At 39.7% G+C, this 25,234-nt stretch overlaps 1 protein-coding gene across 3 annotated transcripts in view; it reads right to left on the minus strand.

Annotated features, from left to right (window-relative positions):
• The window catches only part of Usp3 (ubiquitin specific peptidase 3), a 78,592-nt gene that overhangs the window by 6,935 nt on the left and 46,423 nt on the right, over positions 1 to 25,234 (minus strand). For all 3 annotated transcript variants that reach the window (XM_021171884.3, XM_029481108.2, XM_021171885.3), the window contains exons 4-11: positions 22,940 to 23,023; positions 20,789 to 20,870; positions 18,991 to 19,073; positions 17,573 to 17,686; positions 15,157 to 15,270; positions 5,620 to 5,766; positions 2,412 to 2,518; positions 2,235 to 2,315 (exon numbers count right to left, since the gene is read on the minus strand). In XM_021171884.3, coding sequence (XP_021027543.1) covers positions 2,235 to 2,315; positions 2,412 to 2,518; positions 5,620 to 5,766; positions 15,157 to 15,270; positions 17,573 to 17,686; positions 18,991 to 19,073; positions 20,789 to 20,870; positions 22,940 to 23,023 — 812 coding nt within the window. The remainder of the gene's footprint in view (positions 1 to 2,234; positions 2,316 to 2,411; positions 2,519 to 5,619; positions 5,767 to 15,156; positions 15,271 to 17,572; positions 17,687 to 18,990; positions 19,074 to 20,788; positions 20,871 to 22,939; positions 23,024 to 25,234) is intronic.

Raw genomic sequence — 25,234 nt, forward strand, 5'->3', positions numbered from 1 at the left:
TAGGTTTGTTTTTATTTCTTTCATAGTGGATACATGACTTCAAATTCCTGGGTATCAAAACCATTAAAAATAAATAAGTGATGTAATTGACAGTGGCAGTTTAAACCTCTCAGCGAAGCTCCGTGGGTTCAGAATGGGCTTTCTAACTATACAGAAGTTTACTGAAATGGATAGGATTAGAAATTGAGCAAGTGTTAGAGTAGCTTGCTGTGTGATATCTTTGTGAATTAATTTTTTAGACTACTTTGCATGTTTTTTCTGGGCTGGCTAACTTAAACTATTTACATTTAAGATTACTACTAATATGTAAAGTTTTCTTCATTTATCTGGTGGTTTTCTGTTTGTTTTGTGTGTTTTTTTGTTTTATCTCCTTTTTTTAATTATTTTATTTTATTTATTTATTATATGTAAGGACACTGTAGCTGTCTTCAGACACTCCAGAAGAGGGCACCAGATCTCGTTACGGATGGTTGTTAGCCACCATGTGGTTGCTGGGATTTGAACTCTGGACCTTTGGAAGAGCAGTCGGGTGCTCTTACCCACTGAGCCATCTCACCAGCCCTCCTTTTTTTTTAATTTGGTAGTTTTCTGTCATGCAAATGTTTCACTTTTAGTGAGTTCAGTACATTCATGTGTTTTTCATAATAACAGCTACCATGCTGTTGTTTGAATACATAATTTAACTTCATTTCGGCTGTAAGAACTACTATAAATATAATGAGTAATCTCCAAGTTACTTTTCTCTTGCTGCCTTCAGAATTACTTTGTCCTTCTGACATGTTCACTACAACACACAGTTGGTGAGGGTCTTTCTGTTGAACTTGGATGCTCTGAGCGTCTAGTGTGTGTGTGGGCATCCAGTTTCTCAGAAGTCTTCAGTGCCTTTCACCTTCCCTTTACTCTCTGGAGGAAGTCCTACTTATGGGGCTCTCACAAACACTTCCTCATGGCATACAGTTTCCAGTTCTGTGTTCACCCACAGTGTATGCAGGTCACACATGACTAGTACCAGAGCACGTGGCTTTGTCTGCAGTTCTGGAACTCTAGGACATGGATGGCTATTGTTCTGATCTCAAGGACAATTCTAGGTAATACTAGAAACTAAAACTGTAGGTGAGAGCATCTTTAGTTCCTATGTACAAAATCCAACTGATGCCAGGCGCAAGGCCATCTTAGCTGTGTTTCTGGATACGCAGTCCCAATGTCCTCAGTTTTCCAAGAGGACAGCAGTAATAACACTGGTGTTTGGGCACAAGCAGTTATGAATGGGACTCAGAAGAGCTGCCTTCTCTATGCCCTAATGTGAGATGTGGCCTATCAGTGGTTGGTAAAGTGCTTAGACTAGATCTAGGGTGGCACAGTGATTTGCTCTTGAAGCAGCTCCTCTCACAAAGAATCTCAGGCTAGAGACTATGGATGGGGTCCTGTGGTTGGGCCTAGTGTCTGCTCAAGATGGAATTGCTGGCATTTTATTGCTTACCCTTTCCCTTGCTGTGGAGGAACCATTGGCTAGGACTGTTAAAGTCCTGCAATTTGCTTTGTCCTAGTTTCTGGTGCCTTTCAGACTCCCTATGCTGATTTCTATAGTTCCCCTACCCCCTCAAAACATCACTTCTTAAGACACACTTCTTTGCACTGAGTGTGGGGACACAAGTCTTGAATCCCAGCACTTGAGAAGCCATGGTGGGTGTTAAGTAGAAGGTGCAGCCTGGTATACCCAGACGGTTCTAGGGCATCCAGGGCTGCAGTTTCCTTATGTGCCTAATGGCACACAAGGCACTTTCATACAGCCATCTGGAGTCTTTCCCCATAAATTTTCAATCAAGTCTTTTTCAAGTCCTTATCTAATACTCATTAAGGAAAAAATAAAATCTCCTACAGTACATGAGAATTTTAAGGGTCTTGCCATTAAAAGCCAGTCTTGGGACCTACCCAGACATTACATCACTTGGTTTCTGAAACTACTGTTGTAACTGTGAAACTCCATTAAGTATTCTTTCCATTGTTTGAAGATTTGTCTGGGATAAACTAAATCCTGTTTTATTTGGCTAGAAAAAAGCCAATATTAAAAAGATAGAAAAAAAGGAACAAATCTAAGTATTTTCCCCTTCATTGAGATACATTGTGAAATAGGATCTGGGGGGTAAGAACAGCACAGCTGTGAACCACATACAGATCAAACACTGAACAGACTGTGAGCTCTAACAGGAACACTCAACATTAAATGCACTTACCTCTTAAGGAGCAAACTGGCCCATTTTCCTGATTCTTAGAACGCTTGCTTCTGAACTGACTTGGAATATCTAAGGAGAGATCTTAAAAGGAGATAACCAGAGTTGTTAAAGGCATGTGACTTCACTACAGGTTTACCGAAGAACACAGCAGTATATCCCCTGGTCAGTACGTCTTACCTAGGAATGGATCAAACTTCCTCGACTCTGTCCCACATATGAGGCAGTTGACCTCGTTCTGGAGAATTCCTCCAAATATTGCTGTGACAACAGTTGATGCTCCATTTCTAAAGACAACAGCACATGGAAAACAGCTTGATAAAATGTTCTTTTGATCCTTAAAGCATTAACACTGGACAAACAGATCTCATATATGACTGTAATGACTGTATAAAGAACCACATGACAGCTTCATTATCCCTAATTCACCCCTCAAAAAAGAAGCAACTGCCTTACATTTTAATCTTTCACTTATGCAAGGCCTTGCTGAGGATACAGAATGTTTCAAACTATTTGATCCTCAACCTAAAGAAGGCATTTAATACAGACCGAGTAAGAAGTGCTGTGTATTTGTAAACAGTTCCTTATGAAACAAAGACAAACTTAACCACCCTAGTACTCCATTAACAGTTATGTCTCTGCTCCAGCTCCATTGACAAAACATGGAAAGCAAAAGGAAGATACCTGACTCCAAAAACTTGCTTGAGAGGAAATCCTTATACCAAACAGCAGTTCGAGTGTTCACCATTATTTTATCAGTAAAAAGTAAGGCAATTGGGAGCTGGAGAGATGGCTCAAGAGATTAAGAGCACTAACTGCTCTTCCAGAGGTACTGAGTTCAATTCCCAGGAACATGGTGGCTCACAACATCTGTGATGGGATCTAATGCCTTCCTTCTGAAGACAGCTACAGTGTACTCATATATTTAAAATAAATAAGTAATTCTACAAGAGGGGGGTGAAGGAAAGAGAAAAAGCCAAGCAACATCTCCTCTTGCTGGTATCTTATCCACAGACTCAGGAACAAGAAAGAGCACCTGGAATGGTGAGTGTCCTGTATACGAGCTCCATTCTGAGCATCCCTGTTTGCCAAGTGAGCATTCATAGCTGCGTATATTCTGCTATTCCTGCTTTTCAGACTCAGATGCTGAGACATAGAGTTAAGACTCAGGTCATACAGCTATTCTTCACACTAAGCCCTTTATTTAACCAAGACACTATCAATGGGTAGTGAGGTAGGTGGCTCAATGTCTGCTCTCATTAATAGTGCTATGATGGTCAAGTGTCAGGCCACATACAATCCCAGCACTCAGGAGTCTATGGCAGGCAGATCTCCAAGAGTTCAAGACCAGCCTGATTTACATAGCGAGTGCAGTGAATGCACAGTGTGACCCTGTCATCAACAACAACAACAATAATAATAGTAATAATAAGTGTTAAAACAAATTCTTGTATGTGAGCCCTGTGGGACTATAAGCAATTACTTGAACCAGAAAATAAACCCTATTTTGCCTCCACAACTAGTTTCTCTTAGACTGAACAGCACTTCCTGCATCACATGTAGTTAAAACTACTTTCATGATGCAGACAAAAGTCTACCCAAGCAACTTCTCCACTGCACACATAAGAAATGGATTTTAAAAGGATGAAGGGACATTAAGAACTACAAGACATAATAACCATTTCAGGTTTTCCATTTATACTGTGTCATAACCAAAGAAAACTTGAAATATACTGGACATGAAGGGCAACAGCTGACCCTTTCATGCCAGTGTGCATATGCGCACTTGCCATTAGCTGAAATGAAAACTGCTTCATTAAAGTAGTATATTAAAACTCATTCCCATAATCACTTCCTGGAAGAAATCAAGTTTCAGCCATCTGATGGGTATAGCATTAAGATTCATAAATAATTTTCAAAGTGCTCTCTGTTCTGTTGTATTACATTTTTATCTCATCACCACCAATTCCTCCCTACAAGAAATGCTTTTTAACAAGTATCACTAGATCATAAAACATCTCTGTTCTGGCTGGTTTTGTGTGTCAACTTGACACAAGCTGGAGTAACCACAGAGAAAGGAGCCTCCCTTGAGGAAATGCCTCCATGAGATCCAGCTGTAAGGCATTTTCTCAATGAGTGATCAAGTGGGGAGGGCCCACTGTGCCATCCCTGGACTGGTAGTCCTGGATTCTATAAAAGAGCAAGCTGAGCGAACCATGGGAAGCAAGCCAGTAAGCAGCCCCCCTCATGGCCTCTGCATCAGCTCTTGCTTCCTGACCTGTTTGAGTTCCAGTCCTGACTTCCTTTGGTGATGAACAGCAATGTGGACGTGTAAGCTGAATAAACCCCTTTCCTCCCGTGAAATGAAGGAAATAAAAGGAAAGCTTGATTTTAGTACTTGATATTTTTTCCCTGGCTGTCCTGGAACTTACTCTGTAGACCAGGCTGGCCTCGAGCTCAGAGATTTGCCTGCCTCTACCTCTCGAGTGTTGGGATTAAAGGCATACAACACCACTGCCCAGCTAAAATTACTAGTCTTTAAATACAGTAATACTGAAATTGGTCCTAAAAGAATATTCTATGAAGATTATATAGTGCAATTCCATTGGAATGCCCATGGCATCATAAGATAATGATACTCTCTCATTTCATAGAAGCTATCTTTGATAGAGGCCAATTTAGTATTTTTTATATATGAATATGCCAAGATAATATAGAAACATAAATTTTTATTTAACACTAGTTTTAAACTCATGCTAGAAGGACAGACAGCTTGACTGGATCTTAAGTCTTCCCTTTCTACACTGCACTCTGTCTGGAACTGGAGAAACCTGGCAGTTCATACTAGTTACTTTTCTGTGACACGGTAGGATTTGAGGGTAAGTGCCAACTACCAGATAGTACTAGTGAACCCCACTTACTCCTTTCTTCCTTTCTTTCTTTCTTTCTTTCTTTCTTTCTTTCTTTCTTTCTTTCTTTCTTTCTTTCTTTCTTTCTTTCTGGAAAGTATCTTATAAATCCCTCTCCTAGTTAAAGAATCCTGCATAGATAATACTAGCAACAGAAAAAGGCTGAGCATGGTGCCAACATGCAAAAGGCAGGCATAATCTGTGAGTTCCAGGCTAGCCAAGGGCGAGACAGTAAAGCTGTCATTTAAAAAGAAAAAAAAAAAAAAAGTAAATAATTAGAATCCAGACTGAAATAATAATTTCTTTCTCAGCAAAACAAATATTCTTATATCAGTGTATGTTACAGGCTGTTAATCTATAGGCTTGTTAATAAACAAGACAAAAGATTTGTTCATAGTAAGGGACAAGAAAAAAATGACACACAGCAATACCAGAAGACATTTCTGAGGGTTCTAAAGTAGAAGTAAGCTGAGTCTTACATGCAGCATTTGTTACTTGCAGACAGTGTAGAATTCTCCTGTAGAATTGCTGAGCGGGAAACACCATTGAAGCCACCCTGAAGTTCTAAGTGTAGATGATCCAAAAGGTAGCGCATGAATTCATGGGCATCCTGCTGCTGATAACCCCTTGAAGTAAACAAAAATAGTATGTGAGGATGTTCTGCTTGTCCATTAAACATGATGAAGGTCTGCAGCCTCATGCTCACAAGCATGCCTCCAGTAGCCCACACCCTCTGCCTCACAATGTCTGTATGGGATACCTATTTCTCTTTAATTTCAAAAACCACAGAATATTAGAGTTAATTGGGTTTGTTGTGACTTTCACTGATCTTTTTACTTTAGAGATATATTGAGGGACAAATGGAGGTGGTAGCATGTGATTTACCTAAAATCCTAGAAAAGTCATAGAGACGGCATACAAATTTGCACCTTTTAGATGGACCCTGAAATTTCCCACTCTCTCAAAGGTCCTTCCTAGAAAAGACCTAAATCTTTACATTTTAAAGCTTAATCTAATTTGAAAACTACATTTAAGCCTACACTAAAAGATCTAAGAAATTTAGAGCACTTATATATGTTTAAAAACTCATTCTTCCATCTAAGAATTAAAGTTAATCTGGGCCCAGTAGGGAGATGGCTCAGTTGATAAAATGCTTGCTTTGCAAGCAAGCAAACCTGAGAGCAGTCCTCCAGAACCCATGTAAAACAGCTGGACACAGCACCACACAACACGTCTGTCATCTCTGCACTGCTGAAGAAAAAACAAAACACAAAAGGACCCCCTAGGGTTCAAATGCCTGGTCAACCAGCATAGCTGAATTGGTGAGCTTCTAGTTCAATGAGAGATCCCATATCAAACAGAAAAAGGAAGAAAGAAAAGCTAATTTTTAAATATTTTTTAATTTTTTAATTTTTTCTTCATTTACATTTCAAATGCTATCCCAAAAGTCCCTAATACCCTCCCCCCGCCCTGCTCCCCTATCCACCCACTCCCACTTCTTGGCCCTGGCGTTCCCCTGTACTGGGGCATATAAAGTTTGCAAGACCAAGGGACCTCTCTTCCCAATGATGGCCGACTAGGCCATCTTCTGCTACATATGCAGCTAGAGACACAGGCTCTGGGGGTACTGATTAGTTCATATTGTTGTTCCACCTATAGGGTTGCAGACCCCTTCAGCTCCTTGGGTGCTTTCTTTAGCTTCTCCATTGGGGGCCCTGTGTTCCATCCTATAGATGCCTGTGAGCATCCACTTCTGTATTTGCCAGGCACTGGCACAGCCTCACAAAAGACAGCTATATCAGGGTCCTTTCAGCAAAATTTTGCTGGCATATGCAATAGTATCTGGATTTGGTGGCTGATTATGGGATGGACCCCCGGGTGGGGCAGTCTCTGGATGGTCCATCCTTTTGTCTTAGCTCCAAACTTTGTCTCTGTAACTCCTTCCATGGGTATTTTATTCCCTAAGAAACAACAAGCCAGGAGGTGTCTGTGCACAATCCCAACACTTGGGAGGAAGATCTGAGTTCAAGAACAGCCCAGTCTCCAGTCTCCAGAGTGAGTTCCAAAATAGCCATGACTACAGAGAAACCTTGTCTCAAAATTCACAAATAAAAGGAGGAGGAGAAACACAAGATGTCAACCCTTGATCTCTTAAGTGTGCATGCATTTGAGACACTGACACAGAGAGACAGAGACAAGGAGAGAGAGACAGAGAGAGTGAGTGTGTTTGTGTGTTAATTAAAAATATCTAATATTCTGTACTTCCATCTTGGGCCAGAGAGTCAAGCTCTTTAAAAATTGACTCATACACAATTATGCACCATACTAAACTTGAATACATATTATAATGTATTTGTATAATAGTTCTTATATTTAGGAGAGAAAACTAAAGGAATTTTAATCCAGCAACGTGGTGCTTCTAGGAAGGAATTAGATTCAAAGACCTTCTAGTTCTGTGTGATCTGGCTGGAATGACACAACTTTAATCCCTCTGGCTGGAATACAGACACACTCTTAGTACACACCTTTAATCCCAAACAATGAAAGTAAAGTTGGTTTGTAGAAGGAAGCAGCCACGTTTGAAAGTGATGCCGAATGAGGGGCCAAATGACAAATCAGAGAAAGATTTGACAGAATGAATCAGAAAAAAATATGCCCAACTCTTAACTGCAAAGGAAAGAACAACACAAGAAAGAGAGATAACTTATGAGAGCAGTGTAAGGGGGGGGGGGGAATACCTGACTGTGTGAGTGTTTTACCAATACAGTTTTACAGAGACTGGTTGAGGTGAAGACATCACAAGCCAAAGAAGAAGGAGCAAGAAGATTAGAACAAATTGCCAGAGTTAGTTTGAGGCCAAGCAGAGCAATTCAGAAAGAGCCAAGAGAAGCCAGTTTGAATCAGTTATCTTAGAGAAGAGTTTGGGCCAGAACAGCTGAGTTGAACCAACCACCACAGTTCAGAAAGAGCTTAGAAAGATAAGTATATTCAGCAGTAAGCCTCCAAGACAAATTAAATCTGGCAAATAGAAGTTATATTTATAAGAAACTTCATGAAATTCTTAAACTAATCCAGATCAATAACTAGTAACCAACAATTAAGACATCCAAGTAAAAGAAACAATGGTACAAACTGTGTTCTAACACTATACTAGAAAAGTATCCTATATACATTTTACAGTTAAGGTTCTCCTAATTGGTAAATAGTTCTGATGACTTTTAAGAATCACTCTTTCAGACAAGGTTCCACAAACAAAATTTCTTTCAGTAATAGTTTCTCTTAATATATATTTGTACCCTTTTCTAGAGATTACAAATTATGAAGTCTCCCTAATTAATGGAACTTAAAAAGCAGAAGTCACAACAGAGGAATCTCAAATGGCCAAGAAGCACTCAAAGAAATGTTTCAAAGTCCTTAGTAATCAGGGAAATTCAAAGCAAAACAACTCAGAGATTCCACTTTACACCATTCAGAATGGCTAAGATCAAAAACACAGGTGACAGCACATGGTGGTAAGGATGAGGAGAAAGAGGAACACTCCTCCATTGTTGGTGGGATTGCAAACTGGTACAACCACTCTGGAAATCAATCTGGAAGTTCCTCAGAAAATTAGAAGACCCAGCTCTACTATTCTTGGTCATATACCCAAAAGATGCCTCACCATGTCACAGGAGCACGTGTTCCACTATGTTCATAGTGGCCTTATTTGTAATAGCCAGAAGCTAGAAACAACCCAGATGTCACTCAAACGAAGAATGGATACAGAAAATGTGGTTCATTTACACAATGCAATACTACTCAGCTATTAAGAATGAGGACATCCTGAGTTTTACAGGCAAATGAATGGAACTAGAAAATATCCTGAGTGAGGTAACCCAGACCCAAAAGGACATGCATGGTATGTACTCACAAATAAGTGAATATTATCCAAAAAATACAGAATACGTAGGATACAACCCACCAATCTTAAGAAGTTTAACAAGCTGAAAGGCCCAAGTGGGATGCTTCAGTAACACTTAGAAGGGGGATGAAAATAATCACAGGAGGCAGAGGGAAGGAGGGACATGGGTGGGAGAGGAGGGGGAGGGGAAGAGAGAATAAAATCAGGTATGGGGCTAGGGGGGAGAGAAGATCAGAGGGCCAGCAGAATGAATGGAATTATGCAGACCCCCCCCCAGGAGTGTGGAGGTGGGGGAACCCTCTAGAAAGTACCAGACCCCTGAGAGATGAGACTTTCAGGACTCAATGGGAGTGACCTTAGATGAAATGCCCAACAGTGGAGAGAGGGATATCAAGGAGTCCACCTCCAATAGACAGACGGGGCCTCAAGTGGAGGGATGGGGTTGCCAACCCACAGTCAAAATTTCTGGCATGGGGTTAAGTGCAGTCAAAGCTTCCTGTGTCCCACCTCCCCAGGCAAGGTAAAGGACACTGTCAGTAGGATAAAATGGCAACCAACAGATTGAGAAAAGATCTTTACCAACCCTACATCTGTTAGAGGTCTAATATCCAAAGAACAAAGAACTTGAGAAGTTAGATTCCAGAGAATCAAATAACCCTATTTTTAAAAATGGGGTACAAAGCTATACAAAGAATTCCCAACTGAGGAGTATCGAATGGCCGAAAAGCACTCAAAGAAATGTTCAACTCCTTAGTCATCAGGGAAATGCAAATCAAAACAACCCTGAGATTCCACCTCACACTAGTCAGAATGGCTAAAATCAAAAACTCAGGTGAGGAACCGCCAGACTGATTTCCAGAGTGGTTGTACCAGCTTGCAATCCCACCAACAATAGAGGAGTGTTCCTCTTTCTCCACATCCTTGCGGGCATCTGCTGTCACCTGAGTTTTGCAATTTAATGAGGTGCCATTTGTTGATTCTTGATCTTAGAGCATATGCATTGGTGTCCTGTTCAGGAAATTTTCCCCTGTGCCCATGTGTTTGAGGCTCTTCCCCATTTTTTCTTCTATTAGTTTCAGTGATTCTGATTTTATGTGGAGGTCCCTGATACACTTGAACTTGAGCTTTGTACGAGGAGATAAGAATGGATCAATTTGCATTTTTCTACATGCTGACCTCCAGTTGAACAAGCACCATTTGTTGAAAATGCTGTCTTTTTTTCTGCTAGATGGCTTTAGCTCCTTTGTCAAAGATCAAGTGACCATAGCTGTGTAGGTTTAATTCTGGGTCCTCAATTCTGTTCCATTGATCTACCTTGCTGTCTCTGTACCAATACCATACAGTTTTTTATCACTACTGCTCTGTAATAAAGCTTGAGGTCAGGGATGGTGATTCCCCCAGAAGTTCTTTTATTGTTGAGAATAGTTTTCCCTATCCTGGGTCTTTTGTTATTCCCAATGAATTTACAAATTGCTCTAACTCTATGAAGAACTGAGTTGGAATTTTGATGGGAATTGCATTAAATCTGTAGATTGCTTTCAGCAAGATGGCCACTTTTATTGTTTTAATCCTGCCAATCCATGAGCATGGGAGATCTTTCCATCTTCTAAGATTTTCTTCAAATTCTTTCTTCAGAGACTTGAAGTTCTTGTACAGAACTCTCACTTGCTTGGTTAGAGTCACACCAAGGTATTTTATATTATTTGTGACTATTGTGAAGGATATCGTTTCCCTAATTTCCTTTTCAGCCTGTTTATCCTTTCAGTAGAGGACGGCTACTGATTTGTTTCAGCTAATTTTATATCCAGCCACTTTGCTGAAGCTGATTATCAGGTCTAGGAGTATATTTCAGTGGTGTCAGCAGTAATTACTTGTGAACTAATGAGGAAATAGGTTATGAAGACCCAAATGCAGTCTCTGTGACAGACCAGAATTAAGAAAAAAAGACAAAAAGAAATAATAGAGGTTTGGATGGTAACAGGGTTCTTTACAATCAATGGTTAGACCTAAGATTGTCCTCTTCTTTGATGCCTAAAGAAAGACTAACAGAAAACCTGTCAAAATGATGATGTGAGAAATCACACTGCAAACAAAGGAACACCTAAAGGACCTAAAAGTGTCCTTTCTAAATGGAAGGCAAAAAAACCCAAAAAACAAAAAAAACAAAAAACAAAAATATATATATATAAAAAAAATAACAACAACAAAAACTGATGGAGCACAGTACAGCAGAACAAAGGGCAAAGGTCTCTTTACAACAATTTGTGGTACAATGCAGGCATGCATCTTAAAGGCAAATGGATGTTTTGATAGAGAATAACCAGACAAAATGGTTATCTATTGGCACCTGGTCAGGTGTGAAAGCATATATTCTGAATAATGAAACATCATGATTGGCATACCTGTAAGATACTATGTACTGGTACTGCCTAAACAAGATGGCTAAGACCAATGTGGAGTCATAGTACAAGCACCGTTGAGTGTGGTGTAGATGCCTGTAATACTAGCACTCATTAGGCAGAGGCAGGAAGATCACCTTGAACAGGTAAAAGATTTTCACGGAAAGCACACATGGAGATCTAGTCACTGGTTGCTTCCAGAAAACAGGACAGTGAGGAACCAGAGTGAAAGAAAACATTCACTGCCATTCTACTCTTAATCTTTTAAATTTGAACTGTTTGTATTTTGTCTACCAAAATAAACTTAAGTGTATTTTCCTTAAACAAAACGAAAAAACAGACAAGGCAGGGCATTCTAGGAAACCATACAGCCAGTAAGTGGATATGCACACTGGAAAAGGTCAACACATGAAGGAAGACATTTCCATGCTAGCAGCCTTGATGAGTACATAAAAGCTGCTGGCTACATTCACGATTCTTGGCCACGTTCACTTCATAGGTAAAAGATAGTCCTACTTCTTACATTCATGTCTGTATTTCTGAACCATCAAATATTCATCCCAGGAGTTAGTTTCCCAGATCTTGTCTTGTATTAATCAAGGAAAACAAGCTTTACAAACATGAAAATGGTTTGAGGTTATAAATAAATATTATAGGAGCATAATCTAAGATTCACTGTGCTTCTGTATGACCATGATTTAAGAATCACACTTACAGTGAGAGCTATGATAAGAAAGCCCCACCAGATCTCAGTGGCACTACCATCAGCATCCCCACAGAACCCTCATGAAAGTCCTACCTCCCAGCTTACACCTGGGTACTGTGTGGTGATAATCTCTAAGGCTGGCATCTTTCAACAAAGGACAATTCTTTGATTACATGAAAACGGGGAACAATCTCAATTACTGCAGAACTAGAAGAAAGCCCAGCTGATGTTCAGCAGTAATTAAGAAGACATCAAAACACATGTGATCAGAAATCACCCAATTTCTCAACCTATCACTTCTAAAGTTCTTTCATTTATCAGTGGGAATACTAAAAGTAGTAAATTCATCCATTAACTAAACCATGCTCACAGCTGGGCTATAGAAACCAGGAAGGGCAGTGATGTGGCTATGTTTGGAGAAAAGCAGATTCCACTGTATTAAAATATGGGGATGTGCTACAACTGGCTGAGTCTGCTCGATGCTTGACCAGTGGTACCCAAAAGCTTTGGAGTATGTTATCCACAGGAAGAGGGTTACTTGCTAATTCCAGAGTAGAAGCTTGATTTACCAAGTCAATTAGGACCCCAAGAAGGAGCCTTAAGGGTTTTAGTGACTCCTGCTTGGTGATTTCTACCAGATTTAGCTGCTGTTGGTTGTAGGGGCTTGTTGTCCTGCCTACAAGATGTACAGGGACAAAGGTTCAGAGATGGAGGGAATGGCCAACCAATGACTGGCCTAAATAGAGATACATCCCACAGGCAGAAAAATTCCTGACACTATTAATGACACTCTGTTACACTTGCAGACTGGAGCCTAGCATAATGGTCCTCCAAGAGGGTCCAGCCAGCAGCCAATGGAAACAAAAGCAGAGACCCATAGCCAAACATTAGATGGAGCTCAAGGAATCTCGTGAAAGAGTTGGGGAAAAGATCAACAGACCCAAAGAGGATAGTGACTCTACAGGAAGATCAACAGAATCAACTAACCTGAACCCTGGGGCTCCCAGAGACTGAACCACCAACCAAAGAGCAAACACAGGCTACACCTAGGCCCCCTGCACATGTGTAGCAGATGTGCAGTTTGGTCTTCATGCGGTCCCCCAACAACTGGAGCAGGGGCTGTCCCTGAATCTGTTGCCTGCCTATGGATCCAGTACCCCTAACTAGGGTGTCTTATCTGGGAGAGGATGTACCTAATCCTGCAGTGATTGGATAAGCCCTGGTGGTGGTGGGGTGATATCCAAGTGGGGCTCCCCCTCCTCAGGAAAAGGGGAGGGAATAATGGGGGTAAGATTTGTGTGATGAGGTACTGGGAGGATGGGGGTTGATAAAGGAATGTAAAGTGAATAAAATAATAAAAATATGGGGATGTGTCAGACATTCAAAATGAAAAGACTATGATCACCCTGGGCACCAAGGAAGCTGCACCATGGCTTCACCCAAGGCACGTCTGCTGTGAAGAACTCCTAAACACTTCCTCATCTTGGTCCCATCTGACCTCAGTGGTCTCCAAGGAGATGTGTAGGACTGAACAAGTTTCTCTTTTTGACTCTTCTTTTTTTTTTTTTAAGATTTTATTCATTTATTTTATATATGACAAGTACACTGTAGCTGTCTTCAGAGACACCAGAAGAGGCCATCTGATCCCATTATAGATGGTTGTGAGCCACCATGTGGTTGCTGGGAATTGAACTCAGGACTTCTGGGAGAGCAGTCAATGCTCTTAACCGCTGAGCCATCTCTCCAGCCCATTTTGACTCTTCTAAACTTAAGAGTTAGCTTAGCCAAAATGCTTTGTGGCTTGGTTTTTAGAAAGGATAAAGTACTTAGGGCTTGCCACATAGTAGACATCCAACGATCAGGAACTACTATTATGTTAAGTTCAAGCCTGGCAAGCACCATCTGAACACTTATTTCTGCTTTTCCTGCTTTGAGTCAGAAAATTCTAAAATTCTTAGGAGTCTCTTCTGAGAAATTAAAGAGAATGATACATAAGTTTCCTTGAAAAAATAAATAAAAGACCAGGGTTAGCAGTGGTTAAATCAAAGGCTGGGCTCATTTGGTAAGCAGTAAGTTACAAGACTTTGATTAACCTTTTAAACATATTTCTCTATAATAAAAAGTACAAAATGTATTGTTAAGTTTCACTATAATGTGTTTTTTAAACAAAGAAGGACAAATGCAAGGTGCCAAATCATGACTCTAAAAGCTACAACTTGCTTCAATGAAAGAATAAAATCAGCCAAACATGGCAAACACTGGAAGTACCATACATCTGTAATGACCTGAATTCTCACAAGGATGGCAACCAAGAGAGGTAGGACAGGTGACTAAATAGGATTGGCCCTCCCAAAGCGTGATTCTTAGGAAACATAGACTTCATTCTAGAGCTTTAGAACCTGGTCAGCAGTGTCTGACACTGTAGATTTCCACTGGCTTCATTTCACTTCTTTGTGTGTGGCAGTATTAGATGGAACCTGTGGTCTCATCCATACCAGGCTAGTGCTCTACTGCAGAGAGAGCCCCAGCTCTCACTTCCTTCTTTAGGTTGGAATAATAAGATAGTTAAGTACATGGTGACAATCATTTCTCTTGAAAGAATCAGGGCTGGAGAGATGGCTCAGCAGTAAGAAACACTGGCTACTATTTCAGAGGACTCAAGTTTAATTCCTAGCACCCACATGTCAGCTCATACATGTGTGTAACTCAAGCTCCTGGGCTTATGACATCCTCACATAGAGATACATGCAGGCAAAACACCAATGAACATAAAAATAAAGTTAAAAAAAAAAAGACTTGAAAGAATCAAGAAACTTTAATTGTTCATTACATATTCCTAGCACACATGGACTACTCACTAGGGGATTTTAAATAAGCCAGTGTTTACTCAGTCCCTCTGCTCATCTAACAAAAGCTCTGCTTAGAGCACCCATAGTACTACCAGCTTTGTAAGCACTGAGAGGCAGCAGAAAGAACCCAGATATCTTCAGTGCCCTTCTTTAATACTCACCTAAAGTTAGGCATGATCTTCCAGACAACATAAAACAAGGACTCAGGACTAAATGCAGTCTGGCTGCCTTGCCATAAAGCACACAGTGTCTTTCTAAACTCTTCTACTAAAGACCTGGAATAGAGGGAGAGACGGCAGGTTTAACATCTTTGGAAGGCCACTAGTTCAACACATACAGCTCAACTGTCTAAAATACATAATAAAAAATGAAAACTTCCAAGTGCTTAGTCATCTGAACTAAGTCTGATAGCTATGTATGTAAGAGCATTTTAAAAACCCATATAAACAGCAGCATTGTCAACAAAACTAATTTTTAACCTTTGAGTGTGTCAAGGTACTAGCATTTTGTTCACAGACTGAAAGAAACACATAAAGCAGTAAAGCAGTGGATCCGTCACAAGCAAAGCACTTAAGCATGCTCATTTACAGACTGTCAACAAGCGACAGAGCATCCCTCCCCATCCCTGCATGCGGCCTTCTTTGCCTCATAAGGCACTTCCAGGCTTATCTGTTCATCTATGCCTCAAACAGTGTAAGTAGTCACAAGGCTGCTTCTGGGCTTAACTCTAGCTATCTTGGAACCTGCCATATAGATCAACCTGCCATATAGATCAGACTGCCTCAGACTCACTCTTCTGCTTCTACTGGAATTAAAGGTATGCCTGCCATGTCAGGCCTTCAGGAATGCTTCTATTTAGGTTTTTTTTCCCTACTTTTGACAGGAACTTTCTATTGCACATCTTCTTAGTTACTTCAAACTCACTATGTGCAAAGCGTCTCCAGTTTCTACTGTTCCATGCTCCCCCTGCCCTCCCCCACCAGCTATATACTTCACTTCTTCAACACAACCCCCACTTTTTTATTAATCATATAAACTCCTAGAATAAAAATCTGGGAGTGTGCCATCTTCTGGGGGAATTTCCTCAGGAAAAAAAAGTAATCCTTATCAATCCCTTCTTTCTCCCAGAGGTAGGACACATTAGTAATGGTAGCATCCCACTATCTGGGACTAAGTAAATAAAAGATGAGCAAGAAGGAACCTAATGATTTTGCAAAAACAGTCCTTGACAGATCATTTACATGAGAAAATAAAACCATGAACATTTAAGTTACAGTTAATTATGATTTTCTGTGCATGTAGCTAAACTGATACACTTTGAATTCAGTTCCTAGATCTATCAGTATAACCAATCACTCTTGGATACGTGATAGCTTCTTTCTCAACCCTGTAATCTAGCAGGTGCCTCCCAGCAGACGCTGGGATAGCCACAAGGTGCTTGCTTAGCTTCCCTTGCAGCTGGAGCAAGGTACAGTCTGAAGCAGGAGTTAAGTAACACTAAAAAAGCAGACACAACACCAAACCCTCTTTGGAGGTGGACAAGGTAGCAAGCACCATCCCACATCCAGGGACAGCAAAGGCAGCAGTATCCTTGAAGGGCATCTCTGCATGACTGTGGCTATGGTGTTAGCTCTGTTCTGACTTTCAACACATCCAGTAATGTAGACTCGCCAACTCTTCTTCAGTATATTATTTTTGGCCAAATCAGCCAGTGTCAATTTCTGTAGGCTGTAACCAAATTTCAAATAACAACAAATGCTTTTCTTAACTTTTGCACATATGTATTTTCTCCTCATTATTTCACTGCTGTCTCTGGCACAATGGAAGCCCCATTAAATGCAGGTACTTTTCCATTCATTCTATATGCTGCCACCAAACAAAACTCCCTTCACATAGCAAATGACCCCTTCTCAATATCAGGGCTCTGTCTGTTCTAGCCAATATTCTAACTCGTTCTTTCCTACTCTTCTCTCTCACTGAGGCAGGGCAGTATCTTATAAATCGGCCTTTCAAAATTGTGAAAAAGAGTTGTGTGGGGGAATGAAACAGGCAGACAGAAAAAACATTATATACATATGGACAGGTAAGCCATGTCTGTGCTTCAGTAAGGGTAAGGAAAAGATGTACTATGCTTCTATTGTAACACAGCAGACCTTCTGAACTCCAGAAGAGCAAAGCTGCAGTGAGTCTGAATATAAACTGGTCTTTGATAACAACTTCTGTTTATAACCCCTCCATATTAACTCAAATTGACTATTAATGTTATTACCCAAATAGGCTTACTCTAATACTATCAGACCAATAGATTAAGATCAACTAGTGATGCTTATAGATGTCTACACCTGAATGTCTGTGCATATATACAGATGCCTGCAAAGACTTGGGCAGTGCTAAAATAGCCGTCCCATTATAATAGCAGGAATTTAAAAAAAAAACAATTATTAAGATTATGAGCTAGATTAATGCGATTTAGGAAGAGCTTTATAAAATCTACTTATTAGTTAAAATATAAAAATCAGGAGAGAGATTCATTTGTTTTGCAGCTCAAAGCCAGAAAGGCCATTTCTGGTAACTCACACATTGCTGTCCCCTTGGCTCCTGGTGTGGTATGTTCGCCTTCCTGCTGTTTTCCCATTCCTTAACTCCACAGCAGGCAGTTCTTTGAAATAACAGCAAAACTGCTCAATGTTACTATTTTAAAAGGAAGTGAAGAAAATTATTTTTTTTAAAGAAAAGAATTTAAAGGACAGTAAAAAAGGTTCTACAAAATCTACACAAGAATTTTCAAAATGTGATCTGTCGCTTGTCTCATTACACAGTACACAATATCATTGTGTTTCACTGCTCTTCCCTCACTCCGAGAAACGCACAGAAGTACAGCTCTGAGGGGATTCCCCTCCATCATAGGTTATCCTGTCTCTTCCTCCTTCCCTCCTCCTTTTTCTTCCCTCCTTCTCCCCCTTCTCTTGCCTTGAACTTCCTCTGTGGTACCTCAGACTTCTAAGCCCCCTGCCTTACTTCTCAAATGCTGCTCCTGTGTGTGCTAAGGACCACACCAGGGTCTGCTGTGGACTTGACGTGTTCCCTATCAACTGAACTACACACCAACTTTCACTTCTCTCTTTTAGTGTACTTATTTCCAGGTATTCAATAAAATAATTTCCTCAAAACAAACCATGAAACCAACCATATTTTTTAGACATGCTATATAAGATCACAGGGACAAATTGACTAGAATTTCTCTGAGGAAGAACAGGTAAGTGAAATGGCAAAATCTGCCTTTAAGGTAGATTCAGTGTGGCTCTGCTCTAATCTGGAGTGTCAACTGGGAAGATCACTAACTCCAGCCTTAGATGTCTCATTAAAGTCTGAAAGTATAAAGCTTTCAAAATAGTTTCTTCTACTGAGGTCAGCCCTATTGGCCACTTTCTTTTTACCACTCTCTTATACTCTAAAGTTCTCATGACTAGTGGCTGAAATAAGCTCTAAACCTTTAGTTCTACAGACTAAAGCCCATGGGCCCGACATATCCCCCAGCCTAGGAACTTTTATGTTTTCAATGAAGGATTTTTTTTTAACTTATCTTTTCCCTTCTCTAATTGACTTTGGCTATATCGCCCAAGCTGGGTTTAAGCTGCTCTAGCTTCCTGAGTAGCTGAGATCTAGATAAAATAGGAGAGAAATATGTACATGGTCTAAAATGTTTACTGTCCCCCCTTTCTCAGAGAAGGTGTCCTGACCCTCCTGTGGCCATTCAAGAAGCAATGAGAAACAAGAGCTAACTGTAATTTTCTAACAAGAGATGCCTGAAGGAGTTTAGACAAACTGCATTATTTATTCTTTCCTCCTACTGTAAGAAGTAGGAGTCACTTTCTCAATTCTCTGATGAGGACAAAGCACAGAAGCTAGAGTTAGAGGCAGAAAACAGGCTCTGAACACTGAGCCTTTGCTCCCGAGCTGTAATATCAAAAACTTCTGACTGTAGCATTCATTACCTGAGTGACTGAAGGATAGCATTCATGAAACAAGTGTTGCCCAAATTTCGAAGGCCTGTGGCACAAATGGCAGTCGTACTTCCCTGTAACGAGGAAGAAAAGGCCATCAGTGCTGCCAAGGACAGGTAGCTACTTCAAACATCTAAGTTAAGCCAAGGTCTCTGCTTGAAACTCCAGTACCACGCCTGTCTGGAAGTATTTCTTTTCCCTTTTCTGCCTAGTGATTATTTCAGGCAAATTTTCTAGGCTATGTGAGGGCATGGATATTTTAGTGTCTGTGAGAAAATAAGCATCAATAAATACCATGGATGAAAAAAAAACAGGGAAATACATTTTAAGGTAGTGCATTTATAAGATTCTACTAAAATTATAAGTTGAAAAATCAAAACATGTAAACCCCAACTTTTAACTGAAAAGCATACTCAAGTGAAAGATATTTTTCCTAGCAGTGGGGCATGAACCATAAACCACTACCTGACTTCTTAAAAGATAAGAGGCTTGGTTTTCTTATTGGTTTGACAAATGCCCCAAGATATCTAAATACTACACCAGGAGGCAAATTCTCCAGTCCAACCCAAAAGATCTCTGCCTATAATTCAGATTAGTTATTTCTTCTACAAAATCCTTAAGACTTTAAGCATGTCCAGTGCCAGCAGAGAGTTAAATGCACGGCAAAAATACTGCTGAGCCATTTAAAATCTGTAGTGACTTTAAAACTGTTAATACACAAGCAGTTTCCAAAATGAGGATGAATACTTATACTTCATGGTGAAATTACATTAATGAAGCCCTGAGGTAAAACAAAACAAAACACAAAACTACCAAAAGTTCAGACCAATAGAATCTGGGGAACTGTGCAGGACAGTTCTGTGTCAGCTTGACACAGGTTAGAGTTATCTGAGAGGAGGGGAATTCAATTAAGAAAATGACTTCCTTAAAATCAGGCTGTAGGCAAGCCTGTAAGGAATGTCCCTACTTAGAGGTTGATGAGGGAGGGCCTAGCTCATTATGGATAAGACCACCCCTGATCCTGGGTTCTATAAGCAAGTTGAGCAAGCCATGGAAAGCAAACCAGTAAGTATCTCCACTCCATGGCTTCTGCAGACATCAACTCCTGCCTCCAGGTTCCTGCCCTGTTTGAGTTCCTGTCCTGACTGCCTTTAATGATGAACTGTGATTTAAAAGTGTAAGCCAAACAAATGCTTTCCTCTCCAAGTTGCTTTGGTCATGGCCTTTCATCAAAGCAATAACAATCCTAGTGAAAGAAAGATGGTCTCTAGAGCGCCACAGAAGGTACCTCAATAAGCACCAAGAGTGATCTGCTTGGACTGGGTGTGCAGGGTGTAGTGGGCCACACCTTTAGTCCCAGCCCTCAGAGGCAGAGGCAGGCTGATTTTTTTTTAGTTCAAGGCCAGCCTGGTCTATCTATATAGAAAGTTCCAGGCTGGCCAGGACTATATAGTGAAACCCTGTCTCAAACAACAACAACCAAACAAACAAAAAATAGTAAACTGTTTGCAGGGTGGTACATGCCTGCAACACTGAAGAGGAAGAGGCAGAGGCAAAGGCAGGCAGATTGCTGAGTTTGAGGCCAGCCTTGTCTACATAAAGAATTCTAAGATATCCAGGGCTACATAGATGGTCTCCAAAAAAGAGTGGGAAGGCATGTATAAGTGGCAAAATTTTTTTGAAACATTTCAAATCAAGGCACACTTAATAAAAGTTTGTAACAGGTAAGAGCACTTGTTAGAGCTGTGACAAATGGCAATTAGACATAAGAATAAATTTAATTACTTACATTTACTTTTAATAACTTGCTGTTTAGTGATGAGTTTTCCAATAATTTTCTTTTTCTGTGCCTGTCAGCTGTAAAGGCTGAGCTATTAAAATATAAACAGACAGTTAAAAAGACATTTCGGTTTTAAAAATATAAATTATTATATTTTATTCTCAGTTATTCTCAAAATAGTAGAATCTGCTAGACCAGTGGTTCTCAACCTGTGGGTTGTGACTCTTTGGGGAGTTAAACAACCCTTTCACAGGAGTCTCATATCTGATATCCTGCATATCAGATACAATTCATAACAGGAGCAAAATTACAGTATGAAGCATCAACAAAATAATGTTATAGTTGGGGTCATGACACCAATAAGCCCATGTTTCCTCTGCTTATTTCTTAATGGTATGTATGAATCTTAGTTGTTTGCAGTGTTTCGCTATTATTTTTTAAAGCTGCAAAAAATTACTGTTTGTTTTTCTAGTTTGTGCTTATGTGTGTGCTGGCTTCCAAGCTCGTGGACTTCCAGAAAGATTAATACCTTTGGTCTTTTTCAACAGCCTCCCTGAGCTTTTTAGATATATGAAAGGTGGCAGTGTCAGGGTGAGAACCACTGCTCTAGTCCCACGCTAGCCATTTACATTTAGACTTAATAAAACTGAAAATCAGTTTCTCAGTGACTTAGAGGCCCTTCAGTGCCTCTGTCTCTCACCAGACATAGCCCTATGTGTCTCATCTCCAATGAAGGAACTAAAAGCACTTTGAAAAAGTAAGCAGCCAAAGGATGACACAAGTACCTAGACTACCGGTCCTTCCTTTTCTCAGTTTTATAATCTGATTTGTGGATTTGGATTCCACAATGAAATGTTTTTAACAGCCTTTTCTCAGTCCTAGTTTTATAATCCATTCAGGCAGTGAGACATGCATTAAAAGTCTTTAGTTCACAGATAGCATATAGTGTTGGGATAGAAAATATGTTTCCTCTCTATTATTTTGGAATATCTACTAATTTACACTTGGGATGTCAAGAGATACTGTAGATAGCATATTTTCACAATACTTTCAATATACCAAACCAGATGCCAAAATAAATCAGATGGACCTGACAATGTAGGTGATCTGTGATGAGCTACACAAATTTCACTTGAGGCAACTTGTCACTATGGGGCCACGAAGCTTCAAAGGCACTGCTATGTGTCATGGTTTGTATATTTTTGGACCAGGGAGTGGCACCATTTGTAGGTGTGACCTTGTTGGAATAGGTGTGACCTGGTTGGAGTAGGTGTGTCACTGTGGGTGTGGGCTTAAGACCCTCACCCTAGTTGCCTGGAAGTCAGTCTTCCACTAGCAGCCTTTGGATGAAGATGTAGAACTCTCAACTCTCAGCTCAGCCTGTGCCATGCCTGCCTGGATGCTGCCATGTTCCCACCTTGATGATAATGAACTGAACCTCTGAACCTGTAAGCCAACCCCAATTAAATGTTGTTTTTTATAAGACTTGCCTTTGCCTTGGTCATTGGTGTCTGTTCACAGCAGTAAAACCCTAAGACACTATGTGAGTTTCTATTTACCATTTCAGGAGTTTCATCTGAATAGGCAATTTGGCTATAGCAAGACAAATCTTCACATCGATTTTTCAATTTCTTTCAGGTGACAACACATCCACTTGTAATTTCAAGTTCTATGTACTTCTTTACCAAAGAGACAAAAAACCTGAGGTCCTACGCTGTGGTTTATTTGCAAAGTGCACACTCAAGACACTTGAACCTAACTTCTCTTAAAATAATACAGAAAGAAATCTGTCTTTCAAAGCAGATCTTCAATTCAGCAGAAAATTTCTAATGCCAAATACTTCTATAATTATCTTAATGTCTTGTGAGTGAACTGAAATTAGCTTGTAACTTTGTGGGTAGTAGTAATTTTAAAACAAGCTCTTGGGCCTTGGATATAGTTTTCAATAAATATTGAATGAAATATGGGCAGAGTTTAGATATCTAATTCAAAGGCTTTGTTTATCAACATTTCAATTGCATTCATATCATGCTGGCTACAAAGCTCTCCAAAAACAAACAAACAAACAAACAAAAACTAAAAACAAGAAAACAAAACAACAAACAAACACCACTTGGTGACTCTGAGTGTCCCCTCCCCTTTCCAGGACCCACTACTCACTTTTCCAAGTTCTGTAAGTGTTCTCTCACTTTCTGTACCAGGCCCAGCTTGGTGTCATTGACCACAAAATCGTCACAGCGATAACTGCAAAAAAAAAAAAAAAAAAAAAAAAAAAAAAAAACTCCTAATCAGTGTGGATAAAGAGCTTGAGAAAATGCATCATCAGTGAAGCACTGAGAGGCCTGGCTGCTGCCACAGTCACAAGGCTGGCTCTACAGGCCACTGTGCCGGGCTGAGCTTCAAGAGGATTTGGATTCCACAATGGAATGTTTTTAACAGCCTTTTCTTAAAGCCACGTACGCAATGAACACTAGTCTTTTCACATTTTTATTTAAAAGCTCTTCAGTTCTTTTGAAAATGAAGTAAGCTGCTACGTGAGCTACATTTTTGTTAGTGGAGCATAATATACAGAAAAGGAACAAAAAGTGGCCATTCTTTCCCAGCAGCATTAAGCCTTCACACCTTACAGTGATGCTTCTCCACCCAAATTAGTGGGGAGTTTGGAGGAGGAAAAACTAAAGTGAAAAGTAGAGAAAATGTAATTAACCTGTAGGTATAGCCACATAGAAAAACTAAAATATGCACAGTAAACATTAATTAACAGAAAGAATTCTGATGAGTTGGGAGTACCTTCCAGTCCTAGACTGCATCTTTTCAGTTCAATGATGAGGATTTGAGAAAAAATGTTTACAGTGGTTTTAAAAATTGATAGTTTATGTGGTAGTAAGTCAGTAAGTAAATAATGCAAGGAACTGCACAAGATAAACTTTGATTTTTGCATTAGCATTCAACTTTTTCCTGGAAGAAGGTCAGTTTTAACAAAAACTACTTATAGACAAGGACTAAGGTTTTGTTTTATTTTGTCCTTAATATGTTTTATTTTGTTCTTAATGTATAAAACCATTGTTCACTAAGCACCAAAAAATAAAAATTACATTCTGAGAAAACAAAACTTTAAAAGCATACAACTAGTAACAAGTGGGTTGGTCATCTGGAGCACAATCCAAAAGGTGTCTCATATATGAATTAGTTGATAAAAATAAAAGTGACAAGGGAAAGCAATTTAAGAAAACAGTTACACACAAAATTATTGTATGATTCATTCAAAGCAATGAAAATCTAAGCGAATGTGTCTAGAGACTTTATAATGTCACCTGTATGATTACTGAACACACACTGTCAATCAGGACTTTTCTAAGACAGTCTTCAAGTTCTCGGGGTTAACTCCAAGCATTCCCACAAACATTCAGAGCAAACCTTCACAACTCAGAACTACCATTCTTTCTAGAATCAGGATGCCTACACAGGAAGAGGTTTAATTATCTCTCCTATCAGCATAAATAGTAAGGTATAAGGCTACTTTATCTTTGAAAATCTGAACTTCAGGCACTTGGTACCTCAATGAACACTAAGCATTCCCTAAAGAACAAATTACATTTTCATTCTATGTTTCCATAAATTATTACACATCATTTTGATAAAATAGCACCCAAGTGTTCAAACCAAAAACCACTCCAATTGCCAATACTAGAAGATGCAGTCTAAGCAACTTCAGATCACAAGATGCCACCATACATTTACATTAGAGTAAACCTCTAACTGCTCCCTAAAGATGGTACTTTTGTTTAAAGAAATAAATGATTTCAAATTAAGTAATTTGAAAGTACTGGTTCTCTTCTTAAAGTATACCTTTTGGTATTCCATGGATTCAGCCTAGGGTATAAAATAGCAGTGGTTAAAGTAACATTTTTACATATTGAAATATGTAGATTTATGTGTAATCTTGTCCTGTACTGAGTCTGGCTCAAGCAAGTCAAGTTGTTTCCTATCTCTAAATGATCCACTTTGTTTTCATTACTAAATTGTAGAGATGGGCTGAGATGACTAAACACAAACAGAACTGAGCTTTTACAAGGTTTCACTAATGTGTTTACCCCACAACTAATGCAGTGTCAAACCTTTCCCTATTAGCCACAGCTTCAACCTATGAGGCTGCATTTTGCTTTCATCCTTCAAATATACGATGTGGTGATTTACAAGCCAGGTGCTTGCATCATTTCTAGCCTTACATAGAACATCACCAATCATATGTCAACAGAGTCAAATGACATGCCTATGAAACAATAGAGATGTAGTGTTTATATCAGCTTGTGCAAACAGCACCAGTTACAGGAAGACCTAAGTAAATTAATTGATAAACTGAAATATTATCACTTAATTATAATAATTTTCAAGATGAAAATTAAGAATGGAGGTTCTGTGGAGATTAGCTGTACAAGTATGAGACCCCAAGTT

Source organism: Mus caroli, unplaced genomic scaffold, assembly GCF_978045245.1.
Source record: "Mus caroli unplaced genomic scaffold, Mus_caroli_1 scaffold_11, whole genome shotgun sequence".
Lineage (NCBI taxonomy): Eukaryota > Metazoa > Chordata > Mammalia > Rodentia > Muridae > Mus > Mus caroli.